The following is a 25,118-nucleotide window of genomic DNA, read 5'->3' as shown; positions in this document are numbered from 1 at the left end:
AAAAGAAAGGTGTTCACCTAATCCGTTCATTGTTTTTGCATAGCTAGAGTAAGTGAGTACGGTACTACATAACGCCTGTCAATATTTTAATGATTTCATCCAGTGAATTACTGAAAAGATGGGCTTCCACAAAGTTGTAATGGCCTTCCTACACTGTTGCTCTGCTAAGCAGCATTTAGGAAAGATTGCATTGTGAATCTGAACTGAAGAAAAGGTATGAACTAGACAGAATACAGCAAACATCTAGCAACCTGTCACACATAAGATTTGATGTGATAGTCATCTTGTCAATGCAATCAATTAAAGTGATTGTAAAGTCTTATTTTTTTTAAATTAAAAATAACACATGTTATACTTACCTGCTCTGTGCAGTGGATTTGCACAGAGCAGCCCAGATCCTCCTCTTCTCGGTTTCCTGGCTGGAGCTCCTGGTCCCTCCCTTCTGTTGGGCGCCCCCACAGCAAGCAGCTTTCTATGGGGGCACCCGAGCCGAGTCACAGCTCCCTGTGTCCATTCACACACACAGAGCTGAGGCTCGGCCCCACCCCCTTTCTATTCTCATTGGCTGACTGACTTTTATTGACAGCAGCGGGAGCCAATGGTGCCGCACTGCTGTTTTAGCCAATGAGAAGAGGAGTCCTGAGCAGCCATGACATTCCTACAACATCGCTGGAGCTAGAGGGCCCTCAGGTAAGTGTTATGGGGTGCTGGGGGGGGGGGGGGGTGCTGCACACAGAAGGCTTTTTATCTTGCATTAAGATAAAAAACCTTCTGCCTTTACAACCCCTTTAAGTGAGGATCAACACCAGCAGGTGCCTGATCTTTACTTTACCCCCCTAGCTGCACCCATATGAACACAGCAATAACCACTGCACACACTCACAAAATGGAATCTTCAGAGACAGGGTAAGCTCTGGTCCTGACACATAATTGCCAGATACAGTATACTGGCCTGACCTAAACAGTGGAGTCCTGTGCTAAGTGGAAGACAGCATGGCTGTCACCGCTGATTGCAGCAGGAACAGCCAGTATAACAAATACATTGGGTAAACCTGCACTCGTTGGCCAGCTAGAGAGACTTCAATAATTCTCCATATTTTACAGAAATCCACCAATAGCTGTTAATAGTGGAAAACTAGTCAAATGAAAATTCAAGTGAAAACTAAAGCAGAGAGGAAGGAGACATCCATTCTCCTAAGGGCACTAAGCATAACTGAGCAGGTACAAGGTGTTATATCTTCTTGAGCAGGCTGCACTAAATGGTGGACTGCTGTCTGGATTCAAACTGAGTCACTATCCCATCTAGACTGCCACAGTCATACCTTTTAGAAGCCAGTTTCTACCCAACCCTCTGCTGCCGCTGTCCCCTTCTAAATAAATAAGGAGAGTGGGAGGCAGGACAGTTCTGGATGGAGGGTGGAAGCTGGAGCTGCCTAAGTTAACTTTTATTAACAAGCTGGTGCTTGGTTGCTTAGCATTTCTAGCAACCAATCACCAGCTTGTTATCATGAAAAGTTAACTTTAGCAGCTGTGGGGGGAGCAGAGGATACTACTGTGCTGTTTGTGTCAATATTATATGGGGGAGGGGGGGCAGAAGACTAAAGTGGGGGGGGCGGAGGATACTACGGTGTGGGGGGGCAGAGTACATTACTGTGGGGTGGGTGAAGTGGGGGCAGGGGACACTACTGTGATGCAAAGTGGGGGATCTTAATCTGCAATGCGATTTTCAAGCCCAATTATTTGAATGGGCTGTAACTGTACTGGACTGCACAAAAAGAAGTGCATGCACTACTTTTTAAAAACGCACTGCACCAAATCGCATGGTGCTGCAGTACCATGCAATCTGGTGCAGGCAGATCACACTGCATTTGGGGTGTCATTAGGAATATATTGACACCCACTGCAGACTGCACAGGCAGTGCATTTAGAGCACGTGTGAAAAACGTGCATGGAACATGCCTTTCCCGCAACATGTTCTGATGTGAACCAGCACTAAGAACTGTGATATAGAAGGAAAGGGGTGTGATGTGAAGGATCTGAATCATCGCTCAAACATTTGGACCTCTACTGGAAGAAAAATTTTGCGGAACGGACCCCCGTGAAATTTAACCACATGCTGACAAGCCACTGTATATATACGGCGGTATATACCTGTATACCCGTACGGCGGTCTGTGCATGTGAAACTGTGGGCGCACGCAATGTCCGTCAGCCACCCGCGATCGCGTGAGGAGAGGCAGAACAGGAATCTGTAAACAAGGCGCATCCCCGTTCTGACAGGAGACAACTCTGAGATCTGCTGTTCCTAGTGATCAGGAACAGCAATCTTTGTTGTCCAGGCAGCCCAGCCCCCGCACAGTTAAAGCACACCCAGGGAACACAGTTAATCCATTCCCTGCTAGTGTCATTTATACATTGATCAGTGCATTTTTAATGTCACTGGCCCCCCCCAAAAAGTGTCACTTGGTGTCAGATTTGTCTGCTGCAATGTCGCAGTTCCACTAAAAATTGCAGATCACCGCCATTACCGGTAAAAACAATTAAAAAAAAAAAAAAAAAAGTCCCAAAATCTATCCCCCATTTTGTAGACGCTATAACTTTTGTGCAAACCAATCAATATACACTTATTGCGATTTGTTTTTTTTTTTTTGTAGCAGAATACATATTGGCCTAAACTGATGAATACATTTGTTTTTTTTTTTTCTGGATATGCATTATAGCAGAAAGTAAAAAATAGTTTTTTTCAAAATTGTCGGTTTAATTTGTTTATAACGCAAAAGATTAAAAACCGCAGAGGTGATCAAATACCACCAAAAGAAAGCTCCATTTGTGGGGAAAAAAAGGATGTCAATTTTGTATGGGTACAGCGTCGCACGACCGTGCAATTGTCAGTTAAAGCGACGCAGTGTGGTATCGCAAAAAATGGCCTGGTCATTTAAGGGGGTAAATTCTTCCATGGCCGAAGTGGTAATTCAATATCCCTGCTCTAGGGGGCTGGCCTTCAGTTTCTTTGTGTCCATTTCACCTGTAGGGGGATAGCATAACACTAGGTTGCTTATTACTATAAAGCTGCACTCCTTATAGAGAAATAGGTTTTGGCTGAAGTTAAAATCCAAGTCAGGGAAAGTAAGGTCTCCTGTTTATCAGCTGTTCCCCATTCCTGCACTTTTTGCTTTAAACTTACAGTTGCCATTTTTATTTTTGATTGAGTAAGGAACTGGTGATGTGGCCCTGCCCTCAAAGCTGTATCTTGGGAAGGTTACATCAATAGTGCTTTAAAAAGCCTACAATTATCTATAAGTATCTGTTTTTAGATTGCCATTACTAAACATTTCTAAATGTGCCTTTGTTACAATTTATAAGATAAGAGTGAAGATCCTTTATGATATATACTTATTTCTTAGATATGAATGCTGGATCCAATATAAAGCTATTGCCAGGGTCAATTATGTAAACTGCAAAGCAAATGCAAACCTAAATATAAGTAACTTTATGCGCAGTACAAAAATTAGGACTTGGGTTTTCTTGGAGTTCTCCATGACAGCACTAGATTATCATCACCTATCAATATGACAGAGGAACAAGGGTTAAATAGGCCCTAGCCTATGAAACATCTAAATAAGTAACCTGTAAAGTTGCTTTATAGAAATTGTAGACATAAATTGCTGACAAATGTATTTTTTGATATATTTCAAGTGTTACTAAACCCACAACAGTAAATTCGGTCTGTATGTGCAGAATAGCATGCTTGTTATACTCACTGTGGAACTTAAGGGGTTAATCCTCTGCATTGTGTAAAAAGGCTATTTGATCCTGTATAGACAGATCCCTACAGGGTCTCTATTGGCAAGGCCAGATAAGACACAGCGAGGGAAGTACTGCTGCACATGCTCAGTTTGGTCTCTATTGCTGGAGAGAATACTTCCTTGTGGATCAGAGCTAGCCAGGTCACATGATATTGACACCACACATGTGGGCGTGTTTACAGATCCTAAATGACAGCCCAGTCCCTCCCTCCTCCTTCATGCCCAGTAACTAAAAAAAGAACACAGTGGGTGAGAAGTCACATCTTGATTGATGGTTGATCCGCCTCCCATAACAGCATTAGGACACAGGCTATAGTGGAAATCTCCTCCTACCTACACACTCAGCACTCAAGCAGACCATGCAGTTTATCATGTGACCATGGTATACAGATCAGCCAAAAAGGTATATAGTTGCAGTATTTTTTTTTTTTGGGGGGGGGGGGGGGGGGGGCAGATTAACTATTTTCATATTACTGGGTTTAATAACACTTTAAGGATTTTGAACACGAACATGGATATCTTTTAATAATATGTATATTGAGAATAACATTTATAAGATTTTTTAACATTGGATCATTTGTTATGGCATATGTCTTTTAAAATCTCATGGGCATTTGGTCTGTTTGAGTATCTATAAAGTTTAGGGACTGGGATCCACCTTATATATGCACACAAACTATTTTCTATACTTTGCAGTTAAAACTCCCCTTAAATTTGGCGTGACAGTTATTTGCAAAGTCCAAGGATACAGAAAATTACAGTCTTTTGCTAAAAACAAAAGACCCTTGATTTAAAGCTTTGTGAGCTAGTCGTACTGTATTAAAACAAGAGTTCTATGTAATATATAATTTCCAATTCTCATATATAATTTCCAACTCTCTTGTTGATCCTTGGGGGCTCTCGCTGAGAAGTAAACACAAATGGGAATACAGCTCTTTCCACAGCAAAATCATCAGGAGGCTTGGGAACTGCTACCACAAGTTATTCTTGCTTTCACAGACAAGGACTCATTTCCAATGAAAAGAGGCAACATAAAATTCTATAATGATAAATTACATAATTATTGTAATTATGTACTGAGACCTAAGAACACAATGCAGTTTAACTGTTAAATAAGCTCAGATAATTCGTTCCGAAGGGCTTTTCTGTCTCTGACATTTATGGTCCCACATAAGAGAGTATTGAGTTGATCATCTTACTGAAAATGAGGGCAACATCTGAAAGCTGGTTAACAAAAAAGGATGTTGGTCAAGAAAATCTCTGCATACTGAATTGATGAATAACTGATATTTTAAAAAATTGATCCAAATTTACAAACTTTAGATGAATTAGCTAAGGTATACAAAAGTGTAAGCAACAAATCTGCACGAAGGAGCAATTAGTCCAATTGACAATACTGTGACTATTCTGCTCTTAGAAAGTGACCACTAAGGATTCTAGTCAAAGGCCTGGAATACAGTATTCTAATATTTTGTAGCTATTTACGATACAAGTTTGTGAAGAAAAAAAGCAAAACAAAAATAAAAAGCTACAGAATTCTTACAACAACTTGCCAGAGGACAGTGTTTTTTTGAGATAAAAGCTTGCCAGAAAGTCAATGACCAACGATGTCTAAAAACAAACTCCTTGCATAAATCCATTTTAGGATGACGACTACTGAGATACTTATTGTGGCCATACACATTTGATAAAATGATCTTTTTTTTTCTGATTGTTCTCTTCCAATAGGATAATCGATCCATAGTTGACAACCCATTCGACTGACATGCCACACACAAGGAAGTGGATTTTGATTAATACTTAAGATACAATCACAACCATAAGTTATGGATTGCATCTCTGTTTCCATTATGTAATCTCATAATCTGATCAAAAAAAAAATCATATTCATGAATTTGGTGTTGTGGATTGATGCAAACAATAATTGACTGGTCTTGTATCCTAAATCGATTGGAAGGGAAGTTATGGCTATTTGAACACAAACTCACATTTTAATGTTTCATCCAGACCTCTTTCACACCGAGGCGTTGGCGGTAAAGCGCCGCTATTACTAGAGGCGCTTTACCGTTGTTTTAGCGGCGCTTTTCAGCCGCTAGCGGGGCGCTTTTAACTCCCACTACCGGCCGAAAAAGGGTTAAAAAGGTGCCCACAAAGCGCCGCTGAGGCTTCAGAGGCACTGCCCATTGATATTAATGGGCAGGGGCACTTTAGGAGCGGTGTATACACTGCTCCTAAAGCTCCTCAAAGAAGCTGCTTGCAAGACTTTTTTTAGCGTCCTGCCAGCGCACCGCTCTAGTGTGAAAGCACTCGGGCTTTCACACTGGAGTGACAGGAGAGGCGCTTTGCAGGTGCTATTTGTAGCGCTATAGCGTCTGTAAAGCGCCTGAATGTGAAAGTAGCCTTAGATGTAAGATACTCAAAATTTGTGTAACCTTTGCTGTGCAGTCCATACATGTCAGCTCCTATCTTCCTATCTGAGGGTAGGAATGGCTTAGGTTGGGTTCACACCTAATACGGATGCGGCTCACCGCAGGGGCCCGGTGCGTCCTTGTTCTCTGTGTCAGGGACGAATTAGGCCCGAATTTTTGCCTGAATTCGGACCTGAAAAACTGATCCAAAAGACACACAGGACCCCTGGCTCCAGGGCTGTCCCGAAGATGTGTAAACCGGCTCTATTGAGAGACCTAGCCTTAAAGGATTTGTGAATACTACCAATTCACTACTCTTTGTTTGCTCCCTTTTTACCTCCATTGAAAGACATTTTGTTATTTATTGGTATAAGAGGTGGGGGGATGAGATCCCGCAACACATGCAGAACTATACTTACCTCACACTTCATTGATGCAGTGTCCAAGAGCTCTCGGCCAGCCTCTGACATCTACAGCCTTCTTCCAGGTTTCCATCTTTGGCAACTTTGATTGGCTGGGCAAAGTTGGACAAATTTGTACACTGTACAGTTCCAAAAAGCAGGTAACAATAACGTAATGCAGAAGACATAGTGGGGGAGATTTACAAAAACTGATGCACACAGAATCTGGTGCAGCTAGGCATAGTAACCAATCAGCTTCTTACTTCAGATTGTTCAATAAGGCTTTAATAATAAAATCTAGAAGCTGACTGGTCACTATGCACAGCTGCACCAATTTTATTAAGTCTCCTCCACTATTGCTCTTCTGTATAAAAAAAAAGCCTGCCTGTTACTATTTTTTTTTTTTTTTTTAACGTTGCACTTCAAAAAAGCCCAGCACTGTGCGCTTAACACTTTGCTTGCTTTGGGACTCTGAAACATGCAAAGTCCTATTCATTTTTATGAATGAGGGAAAAAAAAGTGTGAGGAGAACCTGATCACATAACCCGTCAAATTCATGTGACTGGACTCTCCTCCTATAAGGAAGGGTTTATTTGCAGCTTTATGCAAACAGCACTTAAATGGGACAACACAAGCTCCACACCACAGCCTGCATTTTATGAATAACTCAATGCAGAGTCTGTCCTACATTTCAGATAGGCCCCTAATATTTGATGCATCTCCATGCCTCTAACAGCCCATTAAACAAGTATAAGGAATGTAAAGGTAGGAACGGTCTGCAAACTATTTCTCCTCCTCCACATATAGCTGTCAGTGGTGGGATTAGGTACAGATAAAACGATTTTAAAAGAATATCTGCAAATAAAAGGTTTTACTATTCGTCTGGTTTAGGAAATCAGCTTTCTTTCTTGACCATTGAGAGGCACAGGAATTCAGGTACCTTTTGGGTTATACTACTGCCTACAGGAGAAGTGGACGCTGGCAAACAAAACAAAAAAAAAACAAAAAAAAACTGTAGCCCAGCCCAGCACAGGATAACTTCTTACTCAAGCATGCTTGGTTCCCTGTTAGTGTCCTCAGCTCTGCTGAAGAAAAGTCTAACCAATTTTTGATAGCCTTCTTTGTTTTCTATAAGGCTTGTTGGAGCATTTCTTCTTGCATTGACTTTGATCATGATTCATCGCTTTACCACTGCTTGAGTTGTTCTCGCCATAGCAGCTATCCAGATCAGTCAGCCTAGCTTTGGAAGATGTACCCATTTGAGGTGCCATTAAAAATAAATGGCACCCAAAACACATGTGCATTTTGCTGCTATTGCAGTGCGAATTGGAATGGTGGGCAGAACTGCAGCAATTCTCCGTGATCCAAAATCGGCAGATGTGAACGAGGACTAATAGTCCGACATTATGTGCAGGAATTGTTGCAAAGAGCCCAAACAAAAAATATCTAAGGCAAGGTTCACCTAATATGAATTTATATTGTTGTTACAAATCTAACCATCAAAAAGGTGTATCATTTTGAAACCAGCAACCTTACTGTCTGTATTAGAGGAGGCTGAAGACAGAAGAGTAAACATTTACACAGATAGCAGATATGCTTTTGGGGTAGTACATAATTTCAGTCCAAATTGGAGGGCTTACATTTTTTTTTTTTTTAACTTCAGCAGGTAAATCAAAACATGCCAAGTTGACTGGCTGTTTTCAGCCTTCCAACTTCTTGGTAAGGTAGCTATAATAAAAGTTAAAGCACACACTGAAGCAAGCAAACCAGAGGCCGAGGGCAAACATAAAGCAGACCAGGCAGCCACATAACAGTGAAAAGAACATTACTAAGGTCCTTTTTACACGTGTGCCTCCGCTTGGTGGACTCCGCAGGCAGGCGGATGACAGCTCTGTCTCCGCTCATTGTGCAGAGCGAAGACAAATCCAGTCCTGCTCTCCCCTTTGGGTTAATCAGGTAAAAAACGGACCGCCTGTCTGTTTTCACCCTATCAGATCTGATCCAATCCGCCAGACAGATGGAAAATAGGACCACCATCAGTCTGGATTTGGCAGACAGGATTAGCTCAGATAGCGGAGGGTGTCAGCAGACACGTCACCACTGACATCCGCCGCTTTATAGGGGTGAATGGAGGGTCCGATCAGATCCGAAAGAAAAACTGACAGGCAGACCTGATCGGACAGCCCGTGTGAAAGGAGTCTTAAGCTATTTTAGGTGGCAGGAAAAGCCACTTCTAATCAATCCACAACCCGCACATATGGACATACAAAAGCCGTACACATGACTAATGGAATAGCAACTCACTTGTCTTAATGAGCTCATTAATCAGCTCCTCTTTCATTTTGATATTAATTGTCAGCTCCCTCATCTTCTGTTTTGCATCAGCAAGCCGAAGTTCAGCTGTTTTAAGTTTTTTCAAATGAAGACTCTGGTTTTCTTGTACTGATTCCATATTAGTTCCTAGAACAAAGCAGGTCAGAAATCAGTTATAGTTATCGAATAGTAGTATGTCAAAACAAGTAGAGATACAAATATAGAGAGAATTACCCATCAATTCCTCACTGATGGAAGAGGTCTGTACAGCACAATTATTTAGCTCTCCAATCTCAGGGACAGGTCTTCGGGTCCATGTGCGATTGATGGACCGTCTACAAGAAAAAAAAAAAAAAATTTACTCAGTAAATGGCTACTTGTTAGGCATTTGAGTACAGAAAGTCAAAAATCTTAAGGTTTTATAAGATATGGCAAACACTACTGCAAAATGCAAAAAACTATGCTTTATATTAATCAATTTCATTACACAGTTATGTATACTTATAAATATAATATGCAACATTAAAATATTCCTTATTATAGTGTAATTTAATTTCAGCATTTTTTTATGATACAAGTTAGTGCTGGTTTTTGTACATTTTTTTGTGAATCGTTTTTTTATTTTTATTTATTTTCTTTCTTCTTGAGTTGTAATTCTTTCCACTCCCACTGTATGGCATAAAGGTCTTACTGTGCTGTATTTCAGTTAGCAGAGTTTAAAGTCAGATACGGAGGTTTAATGCTACAGAGTTACACTGAGTGCCCCTTTCCTTTTTCTACTCTCTCCCTGAGTGGCAGGGAAAACCTGGAGAACTTCTTTGAGTAATCTGTGTTTATTTTATTTTTTTATTCTTTATTTGGAATTGTATACAGTCTTACAATAAGTGTGACACAAAGACAACTGTAGGATTATTATTATTATTAGCAGGTGTTGGAAGGGGTACACAAAGTTGTCTGCATCTCAACCCTTGGAGGCTAGCGCAGCCTGGTAATCCATGGAGAAGGTAAAGTCAGTCCAATAGAACCAGCGGTTTAGGTATTGTACCTCTTTATTGCTCACAGAAGGCAGCAGCTCTCCTTGGGGCGAGGTTTGCGTTCACCACAATGGCATGCATGCTTTAGCGGCGTTAAGTAAATGGATAATAAGTGAGCATTTGTATTTATTAAAGGACATCGGGACCAAATGCAGCAAAAAAGCCACAGATCATTTGACATCTAGACATCCTTTAACCTGAAGATGATTTGTGTAACTTGGTTCCAAAATGCCGTTAGTTTTGGGCAAGACAAAAAAATATGGAGCATGGAGCCCACTTTCCTCTGGCACCACCAGCACATGAAAGGACATTGCAGAAACAGCTAATGCAAAGTCACGGGGACCCTATACTAATGGGAAAAAATTTTGTAACCCGTTTCCTGTAAGGCGCTGGATATGGAGGCCATATGTGTCATCTGGAGAATTCTGTTTGTTTGTCAAGTAATCTGTGTTTAAAGACACTGTGTCACCAACTTAAAAATTGCAAGTACTTATTATGTAAGTATTGCATGTTTACATAGAAAAATACGATTTTTGACTTACCAGTAAAATGTATTTCTTAGCGTACAGTATGGGACAAAGGCTCTTTGATCATTATGGCTGGGTTATATGAAGCTACAGTGCATCCACAAAGTATTCATAGCATTTCACTTTTTCCACATTTTGTTATGTTACAGCCTTATTCCAAAATAGATTAAATTAATTATTTTCCTCAAAATTCTACAAACAATACCCATTATGACGATGTGAAATAAGTTTTTTTGAAATCTTTGCAAATGGTAGCATCATGCTGTGGGGATGTTTTCAGCGGCAGGAACTGGGAGACTAGTCAGGATCGAGGGAAAGTTAAATGCAGCAATGTATAGAGACATGCTTGATGAAAACCTGCTCCAGAGAGCTCTGGACCTCAGACTGGGGTAAAGGTTCATCTTTCAACAGAACAACGACCTCAGACTGGGGTAAAGGTTCATCTTTCAACAGAACAACGACCCTAAGCACACAGCCGAGATAACAAAAGAGTGTCTACGGGACAACTCTGTGAATATCTTTGGTTGGCCCAGCCAGAGCCCAGACTTGAACCCGATATCTGGAGAGATCCAAAAATGGCTTTGCACCAACGTTTTCCATCCAACCTGATGGAGCTTGAGAGATCCTGCAAAGAAGCATGAGAGAAACTGCCAAAAGAAATAGGATTTTTTTGGTCATACTTACCTGTAAAATGCTTTTCTTTGAGTACATCATGGGACACAGAGTTAGGCTAATATTCATTACCTGCTGGGTTACCATTCATCTCCAGGTGAATGGACACTGGTAGACCAAAGGTCTTTAGACAGGAAGTGATCCCCTATATAACCCCTCCCATACAGGAAGCACTTAAGTTTTGTAGCAAGCACTGAATCCTCAAAAAGAGGGGAGGGACCTCTGTGTCCCATGATGTACTCAAAGAAAAGGACTTTACAGATAATTATGATTAAAAAAATCCTATTTTCTTTTTCATACATCATGGGACACAGAGTTAGGCTAATATTCATTACCTGCTGGGATGTCCCTGAGCAATAGCCTTGAGGGGAGGGAGACACCCTGCCAAACAATAGCCATCAGACCTTATACAGCAGCCCGCAGTACACTGCGACCGAAAGCAGAATCCTCAGCTGCTCAAACATACACTTGATAAAATTTTGTGAATGTATGCACTGAAGACCAGGTAGCAGCCTTACATACCTGATGGAGAAAAGCCCAGGAGGTTCCTACACCCCTGGTAGAATGAGCTCTCAACCCAAAAGGGAGGAGCCTTATGTTTCAGACCATAGGCCTGAATGACCAATTGACAAACCAATTGACAAACCCAATTGGCAAACCCAATTGGCAATGGAAGCTTTGGAAGCTGCCTGCCCCTTCTTGGGTCCTTTTGGTAAAACAAAAACAGACAAATAAACCTTGACTGCCCGGACAACATCCAAAGAATGCAGTCTTTCTTCCACCGAACGAGGCTGAGAGAAAAAAGAAGGCAAAATAATGTTCCGATTTAAATGAAAGGCCGACACCACTTTTGGCAAAAAGGATGGAACAGGTCGTAACACGACTCTGTCATGGTGAAGGATCAAGTGCGGTTCCCTGCATGAAAGGGCCACCAACTCCGACACCCTGCTAGCCGAGGTGATAGCCATCAGGAAGGTTAGCTTGCGTGACAGCAAGTCTAATTGAATTTCCTTGATAGGTTCAAATGGTTGTTTCTGTAACACAGACAGCACCAATTTAAAGTCCCAAAAACACATAGGTGACCTAATGGGGGGAAGCAAGCGAGTTGCCCCCTGCATAAAGGTTCAGACCAGTAAATGGGAGACTAAAGGCCTTTGGAAGAATACTAATAGGGCTGAAACTTGACCTCCGATTGTACTCAATGCCAATTTGATTTCCACAGCTGACTGTAGAAAAGAAAGAATTCTCCCAATCACATATTTCCAAGGATGCCATTTTTTGGCTTCACACCAAGCAACATAAAAAAGTCTTCCAGACCTTATGATAGATCTTCCTAGTGACAGCTTTTCTAGCATTCAATGGCTTCAACAGCCACGCCGTCAAATTTAGAGACTGTAAATTGGGATGGAATATAGGACCTTGAGACAGTAGATTGGGGCGTCATGGAAGCGACCATGGCCCGTCTATTGTAAGTCTCACAATCTCCAGGAACCAGGGCCTTCTGGGCCAGGCTGGTGCCACCAGAATGACTGGAACTCCCTCTCTCTGAATCCTGTGCAACAAATGTGGAAGGAGAGGGATCTGCTTGATTGCCAGAGGATCTCTTGTTCGGGACACAAACTGCTGTAGCTTGTTGTTAAACCTGGATGCCAGTAGGTCGACCTCTGGCCATCCCAAACTTTGGCAAAACTTCCTGGAACACCCCTGGGTGTAGGGACCATTCCCCCGGGCAGATCTGCTGGCGACTGAGATAATCTGCCTTCCAGTTCTCTACTCCCAGGATATGGACTGCCGATAGAAACAGCACATGTCCCTCTGCCCAGGCTAGTATGTGGTTCACCTCCTTCAGGTACCGTCTTGGTGGTTGATATAGGCCACTGCAGTGGCATTGTCGGACTGAACCCTGATAGGGCAGTCCTGACGTTCCACCGTCCATGACCGTAGGGACAGTCATACTACCCGTAATTCTAGGACGTTGATTGGCAGGATCTGTTCTGTCCTTGACCATTTCCCTTGAGCTGTGAACCCCTCTAGAGTTGCTCCTCAGCCTGAGAGATTGGCATCTGTAAATCGGTACTCTCCCAATTACCGGGAAAAAGGATCTTCCCTTTCGCGGGTTCTGATCCTGCAACCACCAGTTTAGGCCTAAGCAAGGAAATAAGAACATTGGATAATCCAGGGCTTGCCCTCTCCTGTTCCAAGCGGACAACATGTCTTGTTGTAGAGGCCTGGAATGGAACTGGGCATAGGGCACCACCTCGAAGGAGGATACCATCCTCCCTAGAAGACTCATACAGAGCTGAATGGAGGGTTGTCTGGTGCTCCTTATCTGACGCACCTGATTCTTCAGGGCCAGATCCTTGCAGGTGGCAAGAATACTCTTGCTTGGACCGTATCTAGGATCAGACCTAAATGCTTTAGACTTTGAGCTGGTCTTAAGGTTGACTTTTTGGTATTTATGATCCAGCCTAAGCTTTCCAAATACCGCACTGTGCATGTTATGCTTCTAGAGCCTGTAGGGAGTGATCTCTGAGCAGGAGGTTGTCCAGATACCTAGGCAACAGGATCCCTTGGGCCCTTAAAAGACCCAGTACTGGTGCTAAGACCTTTGTGAACACCCGGGGAGCTGTAGCAAGTCTGATGGGTAGAGCCACAAACTGAAAATGACAGTCCTCTACTGCAAATCTCAGGAACCGCTGATGAGACTGAAAAGATATGCATCAGGGATCTTAGGTCGAAAATGGGCCTTGTGTCCCCGTTTGGTTTTTGAACCTTAAATAGGGTTGAGTAAAAAACCCTGCGCCCCATTCGGGTACAGGAACCTCTACAATCACTTTTTAATGCACTAGATGATGTAGTGCCTGAAGCAAGAAGTCTCTTTTTGGAGGATCAGAGGGAACTCTGGATCTTAAAAACCTCTGAGGGGGAATCCCCCGCAACTCCAGCTTGTAACCGCGGGATATAGTTGAGGTGACCCGCTCATCCTGAACTATCGTCTCCAAATGTTCGCAAAGTGCAGCGGCTTTCCCCCCACCCAATGGAGTGGGGGCGTCCCCTTAAAAAGGAGGGCTTGGTGCTGGGTTTAGAAGAATTTTGGACCCAGGGCTTTTTCTGGCCCTGGCCTTGCGGCTTGTCCCTGGCCCTAGCACCCTGTTGGTGGTGGAATTGCCTTGGCGCCGAGACATTTGAGGAAGCAGATCCTGAGGTTTTAAACAAGGGACGCTTGGTGCTTTTCTTCACAGGAAATAGAGAACTCTTCCCTCCGGAAATCTTTTTGAAAAAATTGTCCAAGTGATAACTAAATAAACGTTCCACATGAAAGGGGAAACCTGCCAATAACTTTTTACAAGGAAGTTCGGCTGACCAGTTCTTAAGCCACAAAAGTCTGCACATATGTACAGACAAGAGAGCCAAATGAGAAACCTACTGTATTGAATCCTTTAAGGTCTCAACAGCAAAAAACACAGCGCTCGAGGAATATCTGCCTTATTTTCAGGCAGATCATCCTCCTGGTTAGGCCTGTCAGGCCGTCTGATCTGATCCTTTATGGACTGGCAGATACCAATTGCTGCAACAACTGGCTGAATAGCTGAACTGACCAAAGAAAAGGAAGCCTTTAACAATTTCTTGTCAACAGGGTATTTCAAGCTCTGTGAGTTATCTACCGGACAAGTCAAGTTCTTGTTTAAGGAAGAGACTGCTGCATCTACGGCTGGCATGCTCCACCTCTTAACAAACTTTTCATCCATGGGTTATAAAAAGGGAAAACCTCTTAGGAGGAACAAAAATCCTGTCAGGAAGTTCCCAATCAGCATACACCGCCTGTTCCAATAGAGGGTGTAAGGGGGAAGCCTGTGTGGCCTGAAGAGGCTCAGGGATCCCAAAGAGGACCAGGGAGGCTCAGTAACCTCTGCAAGAGGCACCTTAAAAGCAGAATGAACTATTTCGGTAAGAGTCAGGATCAAAAAGTCTCTGTGATTGAGAGGCAGGCACCAACTGGATATCTTCTTGTCCAGATTGCTCGGAAAAACAGACTCATCCGCCAGGCCATCCACAGAATCCTGAACTTTAAGCTCTTCCCCGTCCTCAACCCATTTCTGCTCCAGACTAGGAGGCTCAGGGGAGGGGAATCTGTCATGCTTCTTGCCACCCTGCGGGATGGAGGCAATCATGCCAGCAATCCTGTGCTTTAACCCGGCTAGGGCTGAGGACAGTTCATCCTTAATGATAAAGGGTGAAGCAGCAGCGTTGACTGTAGGCACAATCCCAGATTGGCGCAGTGGCTCAGATTCCTCGGAAGCCTCTGGTCTTTCAGGGAATACAACACTAGGGATATGACTAGCTTCATCAGGAACTACTGATGACATAGGTGTGCCCTTCCCTGTAGTGTTAGTCCTGCTTCTCTTTTTTGAAGACATTTACTAGCCACAAAAAGAGAGCACCTAGGTGTAGTATTAAAACACCTCAGAAGGGAGACCCTTTAATAGGGCTTACCAAGCCCCTATGCAACAATCCTGCTAAGCACCTTTAGCCCGCCAAGCAACCCCTGGTGACTCACATGATCTGGGTAAGGAGAGAATGAACTGCTGGAATGAAATGCCTGGTTCAGAGCCTGTTCTGTGTGCCATAGCTGCCTTTTGGAAGCACCGTATGCTTGGCATACACAGCTTAAATAAGTTGGCTGTGCACCGGAACGTTCTGTGCGTGTGTACGAACGTGCATGGTCCCTGCGAATGGGCATGGCTTTATTCGCGTATGACGTGAATCGTCATGCGCCCAGATAAAGGCTACGGCGCCTGTGCGCCATGGCCGCCAAACTGCTGAGCCCAGCAGCGCTCTTGCGAATGCACATGCGCAATAGTGAACCAATGCGAAATGGCAGCTTAGAAACTAAGAGCCCAAACTTCACCCATCACGGACCGGGTATCCTTTTCATGTTTAGGGTCCACTCCCTTGGACCTGTGCAGGACCCTGCAGGAATGCCTTAGTGCTGTGGTGTCCAGGATTCCACTTCGCAGGGTCCAGCGCCTGGAGGCCGCATTACAGGCAAAACCTCGCAGGGTCTTGAGCTTTCTTTGTGGGGAACCATTTATCTAAGCATATAAAGCCTGTGTCAAATGGATTTGATTGGTCAATCCCTTGATTCATTTAGGAACCGTTTGTGGGACTAGAGACTTGGAGCTCAGAGAGCTCAAACAAACCGTGCCATCCACCTTGCAGACACTGATAAAAAACTGAAGTGCTTCCTGAATGGGAGGTGTTATATAGGGGCTCACTTCTTGTCTAAAGACCTTTGGTCTACCAGTGTCCATTCACCTGGAGATGAAGTGTAACCCAGCAGGTAATAAATATTAGCCCAACTCTGTGTCCCATGATGTATGAAAAAGAAAACAGGTGTGCCAAGCTTGTAGCATTGTACTCAAAAAGACTTGAGGCTCTAATTGGTGCCAAAGGTGCTTCAACAAAGTATTGAGCAAAGGCTGTGAATACTTATGTACATGTGATTTTTTTCGTTTTTTTATTTTTAATACATTTTCAAAGATTTCAAACAAACTTCTTTCACATTGTCATGTTATGGGGCATGGTTTGTAGAATTTTGAGGAAAAGAATTACTTTAATCCATTTTGGAATAAGGCTATAACATAACAAAATGTAAAAAAAGTGAAGCGCTGTTAATACTTTCCTGGATGCACTGTACCTACAGGTGATTGGACACTGGCAAAAAGATTAAGATATAGGAATATCCCCCCCTATATAATGCCACCAAATCCCAGCTAGTCTCAGTTTTGAAACAAGCAACAGTGAAATCATAAGAACAGCGAGGAGGGATATGCAAACCATACTGTACTCTAAGAAATGGATTTTACTGGCAAGTCAAATATCCTATTTTCTTGGTCATACAGCACTGTTCATACAGCACAGAACACAGGTTCTTATTATGACTAGGATGTCCAAAAGCAATGCAAATGAGGGGCGGGCAATACAGCAAACAGCACTGACAGGCCTACATAACAAAACAGTTTCAGGCATAAGGTATCACCTTACACCTGAAATTTACATGATAGGAGACCTGAACATTATAACCACTTCCCGCCTGTCCACAGTAGTTGTACTGTGGGCAGGCAGCAACTACAGGCCAGGCGACATACCTGTACGCCGCTCGGCACTTGCGCACTGGCACACCTCCTGGATTCTGGCAACAGGGGTATCATGTAATCGCTATGTGATCACCTGATCACAATGTAAACAACACTGTTATGACTGGGTTTCATCTCCATAACACCTGTGCTTAGCATTGTGATGCTGTGATTGACCCACAGCTATCACATGATACCTGGGCCAACCACAGCACCCTGTACCATGTGATAGCTGTGGGCCAATCACAGCATCACAATAGTAATCAAAGCGGTCATAAATGTAACCCATTCATGACAGTTCAAAACATTGCTGTTACAGTGTTTATCACTGTAACAGCAATTAAAGTGTAAAAAAATCCCTGATCAGCCCCCCTCACCCAGAGTAGTACAGTGTCAGTATGGTGATACTAAACAACTCTGATGAGAGTACACAAAAAAAAAAAGGAAGTTTAAAAAATGTTAAAAAAATTGAATGAAAAATTATGTATTTTTTTTTTAACTTACGGTCACCAGTCAAATTATGATGCTATATTGCACTGGTGACAGTATGTACAAAAAAATTATGAAAAATATGATTTTTATAACAGCTTACCTGTAAAATCCTTTTCTTGGAGTACATGATGGGACACAGAGCCACAGTAATTACTGTATGGGTTATATGGAACCTTCAGGTGATGAACACTGGCACACCCTAGACAGGAAGTTCAATTCCCCATATAACCCCTTCCCTTACCGGGAGTACCTCAGTTTTGTAGCAAAGCAATACACGTGTAACCAGAAAGAGGGGAGGGACCTCTGTGTCCCGTAATGTACTCCAAGAAAAGGATTTTACAGGTAAGCTGTTATAAAAATCCTATTTTCTTTATCGGACATCACGGTACACAGAGTCACAGTAATTACTGTATGGGATATCCCAGAGCAATGCTATCTGAGGGGAGGGGACACCAAAAAAGTAGGGTGCAATCAGACCTAAGGACCTATACTGCTGCCTGCAGCACACTGCGCCCAAATGCGATATCCTTATGCCTTCTTACATCCACCTGATAGAATCTGGTGAATGTATGAACTGAAGACCAAGTAGCGACCTTGCAGATTTGAACCATGGAGGCTTGGTGATGCACTGCCCACAAAGCACTAACAGCCCTGGTGGAGTGCGCTTTGATTTGAAAAGGTGGAACTTTCCTCTTCAAACCATAAGCTTGAATAATTACTTGCCGAAACCATTTGGAAATAGTAGATTTCAACGCTGCCTGTCCTTTCCTAGGACCTTCAGGCAACACAAACAAAACATCTGTTTTCCGAATCTGAGCAGTTGCCTTCAAATAGATTTTGACTGCTCTCACTACATCCAAAGAATCCGTAGAACAGGGTTCTGGAAAAAATGAAGGTAGAAAAATATCCTGGTTTAGATGAAAACCTGAAACCACCTTTGGCAGAAAGCTAGGATGAGGACGCAATACTACTCTATCCTTGTGAATGATTAAATATGGCTCTTTACAAGAAAGAGCCACCAACTCTGATACCCTTCTTGCAGAAGATATGGCTACCAGATAAACTAGTTTCCTTGTCAAAAGGACCAAGGGAATATGTTTTATCGGCTCAAAAAGCTGTTTCTGTAACGCCGACAGAACTAAATTCAAGCCCCAAGGGTTCAGGGGTGCTCTAACCGGTGGATTAAGCCGTATTACCCCCTGTATAAAGCTTCGGACCAAAGAATGCGAAGCAAGCGGACGTTGAAACAATACCGGTAAGGCCAAGACCTGGCCCTTGATAGTACTCAAGGCCAGTTTCATCTCTAACCCCATTTGCAGAAAGGCAAGAATTCTACCTATGACATATTTTCTAGGATGCCAACCTCTGGATTCACACCAGGAGACATATGCCTTCCAGACTCTATAATAAATGACTCTGAAAGCTGGCTTCCTTGCATTAATCAAAATAGATATCACTGAGCCTGAAAGCCGACAATTCTACAGAATGTGGGTTTCAATGGCCAAACCGTTAAATTTAGCGTTTGTAAAGTAGGATGGAACACTGGTCCCTACGATAGCAGGTCTGGATGTGGTGGTAGGGGCCATGGGGCCCTTACCACCATCTTTACTATTTCTGCATACCAAGATCTTCTGGGCCACAAGAACTACCGACTTCCTTTCCCGCTTGATCCTGCAAAAAAGTCGAAGCAGCAGCAGAATAGGAGGGAATGCATAAATCAGTGAGAACTGATCCCACGGGGTCACGAACGCATCTGTTCCGCATGCGAATGGATCCCTTGTTCTTGACATAAAGCTGTCGACTTTGTTGTTGAACCTGGACACAAACAGATCTAGGTCCGGGATCCCCCATCTGTCATATAGCCAGGAAGATGTCGGGGTGAAGGGACCATTCCCCCCGGGAACAACTGCTGGCGACTTAAGTAGTCTGTCTGCCAGTTCTCTACCCCTGGAATGAAGATTGCCTGATATGCATGGCACATACTTTTCTGCCCAGGTTAGGATATGCTTTACCTCTCCCCCTGGGCTGCCTGACTTCTGGTGCCCCCTTGGTGATTGATATAAGCCACTGCTGTGGCATTGTCGGATTGAATCCTGACAGGAGAATCCCGCAACTTGAATGTCCAGGCCTTTAGGGCTAGATACGCTGCCCGAATCTCTAGAATGTTGTTGGGCAAGGTCCTTTCAGTTCTGAACCATTTCCCTTGGACAGATGCCTCTTCCAGGACTGCTCCCCACCCCGAAAGGCTGGCATCTGTTGTTACCACCTTCCAGGTAACTGGTAAGAAGGCTTTCCCTTTCTGCAGATTCTCAGATATCCTCCACCAACTGAGGCTATGGCGCACTTTTGGCGACAAACGCATCGGAAAATCTAGTGCTTGGACCTTCTTGTTCCAGGCAGACAGGATACTGTTTTGCAGCAGTCTTGAATGAAACTGAGCATAGGGAACTACTTCGAATTAAGCCACCATCTACCCCAACAACCTCATACAAAAGGCGAATAGAAGGACCCTTCTTTGCCCTGACCACCTGAACCAGCTCCCTTATGGCGCTGATCTTTGCCTGTGGTAAAAACACCCTCTTCTGGACTGTATCTATAACCAGACCCAAGTACTCTAATCTTCTTACTGGCTTTAAAGAAGATTTCTCTAGGTTGAGGACCCAACCTAGGTATTCCAGGTAGTTGACTGTGGTGATCATGCTTTGGTCCAAGTGGGCTACCGACCGGTCTATCAAGAGCAGGGCGTCTAGGTAAGCTATTATCGTTACACCTTGAGTCCTTAATCTGGCCAGAGGTTTTGTAAACACCCGAGGTGCAGTAGCCAGACTGAAAGGCAAGGCTACAAACTGAAAATTAAGTTTTTCTACTTTGAAATGCAGATATTTCTGGTGAGCGGGGAAAATAGGTACATGCAGGTATGCATCCTTGATGTTGATTGATGCCAGAAGTTCTCCTCCTTGTAGGATGGAGACTACTGACAGGATTGATTCCATGCGAAAAGAGCGAATTTTCAGGAACTAGTTTAGATCTTTGAGATCTAAAATGGGTCTGACATCTCCATTTGGTTTTGGCACCGTGAAAAGGTTTGAATAAAACCCCAACCCCTGCTCATCCATGGGGACCACCATGATCACTTTTTGCGACAAAAGGCGGTCTAATGCCACGTACACAGGGGCGGACTTTGACGGACTAGGTCTGATGGACTTTTCAACGGACTTTCCGAATGAACGGACTTGCCTACACACGATTGACCAAAGTCCGACGGATTCGTACTTGATGACGTACGACCGGACTAAAACAAGGAAGTTCATAGCCAGTAGCCAATAGCCAATAGCTGCCCTAGCGTCGGTTTTTGTCCGTCGGACTAGCATACAGACGAGCGGACTTTTCGACCGGACTCAAGTCCGTCGGAAAGATTTGAAACAGGTTTCATTTCGAACTTTTGGGGAAAAAAAGTCCGCTGGAGCCCACACACGATCAAATTATCCGACAGACTCCAGTCCGCCGGACCAAGTCTGCCGTAAAGTCCGCTCGTGTGTACGCGGCATAACGCTAGAAAGAGAGACTTCTTTTTCTCTGGATCTTTGGAGACATTTGACCTGAGGAAACGCGGAGATGGGAATTCTCGGAACTCTAGTTTGTAACTTAGAGCTACTGTGGAGACCACCCATCTGTCTCGAAATTCTTCCTGCCAAACCCTTGAGAACTGCAGAAGTCTTCCCCCCACTCGAACGAGCAGGGGCGCCCCTTCATAAAGAGGCTTTAGCGTTCTGTCTTGTGGGTTTCTTCCCCCAGGACTTCTTTTGTCCCTGGGGTTGACCCTGAGGTTTACCTCTTAAACCTGACGGTGGAGGCCGTCGGGACTGCCTGGAGACTGATGCCCCTGGCACTGGAATAAGAGCCCGTTTAAATGAGGGACGTTTACTCTTTTTCTTAACTGGCAAACGGGTACTTTTCCCACTTGATATTTTTTGGTTATATTTTTTTTCAAATTAACCCCAAACAGCTTTTCCCCGCGGAAAGGAAATCCAGCAAGGAGCTTTTTGCATGGCGCTTCTGCTGACCAACTATTCAACCATAAGATTCTACACATATGCACCAACCCAAGCATAAGGCGAGAGGTTTGAAGGATAGAATCTCTGATTGCGTCAATTGCAAAACACAAAGCCGCTGGCAGCTCAGCTAACTGGGCCTGCTGTTCAGGGAAAACCTTGAGCACCTGTTTCAAAAGGTCTCGCAAGGATTGACATACCCCAATTGCTGCCACTGCAGGTTGAGCTACTGAACCTGCCAAGGGAAAAAATGTTTTTCAACAGGAATTCCAATTTTTTATCAGTTGGATCCCTAAGCATTTGCGCATTGTCAACCGGGCAAGTCAAACTTTTATTCACAGAGGATATAGCAGCGTCAATTGCTGGTATACTCCACATCTTAGTACATTTTTCCTCCATAGGATAAAGTGTTGAAAACTTTTTAGGAGGAAAAAAATGCTCATCTTGGTGATCCCACTCAGAATACATAAGCTTTTCCAGCAATGAATGGACAGGAAAGGCATGCAAAGCTTAAGGAGGCTTTGGTGAACCCAAACAAGAAGTGGGCTCTTCAACCGACTAAGTTAAGGGTAGCTTAAATGTGGAGCGGACCATTTCAGTAAGGGAATGCACCATCAACGTCTTAACTTGTGAAGCTGAAGAAGGTCCTTCCCCACTTGATCGCTCAGAAGAAGAGTCATCAGTCTCTTTACTGTCCCCTGAGGGGGATTCATCTTCCCTCTCCCACTGTTCCTCTGTTTGAGGATCCTGGGTGGTAGAAGGGGACCTAATGCACTTTCTTCCACTCTGTGAAGATGTGATTAAAGCCGCTAAACTTTCCTCCAATCCACTCATAGCTGAGGAGAAAACTTCCTCAGTTATATAGACAGGGGCTGAAGTGTCGGAAGCAATTGCAGCCCCTGACGACCCCGATGGCTCACTCTGACCAGTCTCCCTAGATCTTTGGGGGGGGGTGGTGTTGCAGAGGGAGGGTCCTTAGGGCCTGAGGGTGACCCCTTTGTGCCCTTGTTTTTTGTGGTATTTGTACCACCCCCTCTGGTCATAGTGCTGAGCACAAACGCAGAGGTACTACCAAAAGGAATGCAACCGCTGCTGAGCAAAATAATCCAGCAACTGCCTCTGCTATTAAAGCTCAGTAAACGTGCCCTGGGAATGCCTGTGTCACCCACACTCACATGCCACCCGTCTGCTCTGTGTCTCTCCGTCAGCTGTATGCACCTGCAAAAGGTGCACTTTATAGCTTACACAGCCCACGTTGTGGACGCTAAACCACGCCAACAAGCCCCGCCCCCTTTCTCCGACCACCCACCGTGCCCCGCCCCCCATACCTTGTGCTTGGGCTGGGGAAAGTGTGCAGCTTGTTCCAGAGCGAGACTGACAAGCATGGAATCAGGTAAGTGCTCTTGACAGCCTCCGGTGGTGACTATAGGCAGGACAACATTTACTTAAAGGAGAAAACCCACAAGAATTAGAAAAATTAGTTAGAAATCTCCCTTACCTTTTCCAGCTGCAGGGTTTTGTGGTAACCAGACCCAATCTTCACCACTCACGGTGGGCTACGTTAAAAAACCTTCAGGGACCGGGCCGCTTTTTATTGGGGGTTCCACACCCCTGGGCCTGTAAAGCACCTGCCAGGAATATGGCTGAAAAAAAACAAATACTGGATCCCGGGGTTCAGCTCTCTAAAAAGAGAAGAGTTACAGGCAAAACCCTGTTTCTTCCAACACGAGGCCCGGGTTCCATTCAATTCGGCCTGGAAAAGACACTTTCAATGGATCCGAATTGCATAGCTTGCCCCAGCAAGGAATGTTCCAGCGGAAGTCAGCCTAGCACATGTTTACTCATGACCAACACCTAAGACGCTGGCGAAAAAACTGAGGTACTCCCGGTAAGGGGAGGGGTTATATGGGGAATTGAATTTCCTGTCTAGGGTGTGCCAGTGTCCATCACCTGAAGGTGCCATATAACCCATACAGTAATTACTGTGGCTCTGTGTCCCGTGATGTACGATAAAGAAAAAAAATTTTATTCAACTTCTTAAATTCCAAAAAATTGTCACAAACTTCAAAAAACTTGCTATGCCTCTTGCTAAATAATGAAAAAATTAGAGTAAGGTATGTACAGAGATGCCAACATCCTAAAAACTAGAACAAGAAGAAACTGTGCACTATAAGTGCACCGAGGTCGCCCTTGGAGGATTTTTACTGGCAAGAGGTAAATGTATAATATCAAGAGTACTTTGTATAAAAATGCACTACAGTGCCAACTTTATTAAACATATAGAAATATATATATATAAAAGGTAACAATACAAATAGAATTTTACAAAGTGCAAATACAGACATAATATGCACATCCAATTGTATACAAAAGATATGACACCCCTGTGCCTACAACCGCAGCCTAAGGGTAAAATGTCAAGCGGATGAAGTGTACAGCACTCCTTCATCAAGGGATTTACAATTGGGTGATCAAATCTCTATCTGTAATATATATTTCAAAATAGTAAAGTGGTATCGTCATAATTATATGCGACTACTGACAAGATTTTGTAGTTGTAAAAAGTTGTACAAAAAAAATCATGTCCATATACATCCAGGGTAGTCCTCTTTTCCCCTGCCACTACTGGACCAAACTGACTGTTATGAAATTGCTTGTTTGTATATCATACTGCAATGTTATATTATACTATGACCTTCCCCTTTCCCTCTCATCTCCTCCCCCTTTTCTCCCCCCCCCCCTTATTTTTGTTTTTTGTTATTTTTCACATCTCTGTACAGCAGGCTGGCTTCATTCACTCTCCATCCTGTCCACAAGATGGCGCAATCTGCTGGGTGCGGACCGCTCGCGTGCTCACTGACACCCGGTGGGTAAGCTCCACACCTGCACGGCTAGGGGGCAGTATGATTTTGCCTGTCCCCTGGGCCTTTGCACATGGAGGAGCTCTTTGACGTGACCCCATGCTTGCTTCCTTGTTTGCATGGAGATCGTATGCCCGCCGGTGACGTTGCGGCGCATAACGTCATCACGCCCCTCGGGGCGTGGCTACGCCGTGCGCCTCGGCGTCAGGGGGACGCCCTGAGCTCCACACACAGGTGCTCGCTATGCAGCTGATTCTGCGGAGCGGACACTGATTGGCTGATGCCTAATCAGCTGTCCCTTATGAGACACAGACACTCCCAGGGCATCTGTCAGTTTTGAACTGCTGCCCGGAGGTCTGTGTCTCAGGAGATCATCTAAAAACCACAAGGTAATCTCAAGTATTCTATATACTCTA

General features: G+C 43.9%; 1 protein-coding gene across 1 annotated transcript in view; it reads right to left on the bottom strand.

The window, feature by feature from the left end:
* Window positions 1–25,118, bottom strand: part of KIF27 (kinesin family member 27) — a 156,464-nt gene that overhangs the window by 71,070 nt on the left and 60,276 nt on the right. Inside the window, exons 8-9 of the mRNA XM_073633656.1 lie at window positions 9,162–9,262; window positions 8,919–9,074 (exon numbers count right to left, since the gene is read on the bottom strand). Of these exons, the coding sequence (XP_073489757.1) occupies window positions 8,919–9,074; window positions 9,162–9,262 (257 nt within the window). The remainder of the gene's footprint in view (window positions 1–8,918; window positions 9,075–9,161; window positions 9,263–25,118) is intronic.

The sequence above is a fragment of the Aquarana catesbeiana genome, linkage group LG01 (assembly GCF_042186555.1).
Source record: "Aquarana catesbeiana isolate 2022-GZ linkage group LG01, ASM4218655v1, whole genome shotgun sequence".
NCBI lineage: Eukaryota > Metazoa > Chordata > Amphibia > Anura > Ranidae > Aquarana > Aquarana catesbeiana.
Note: the sequence above shows the minus strand (reverse complement) of the source record. Positions and strands in the feature narration are given on the sequence as shown.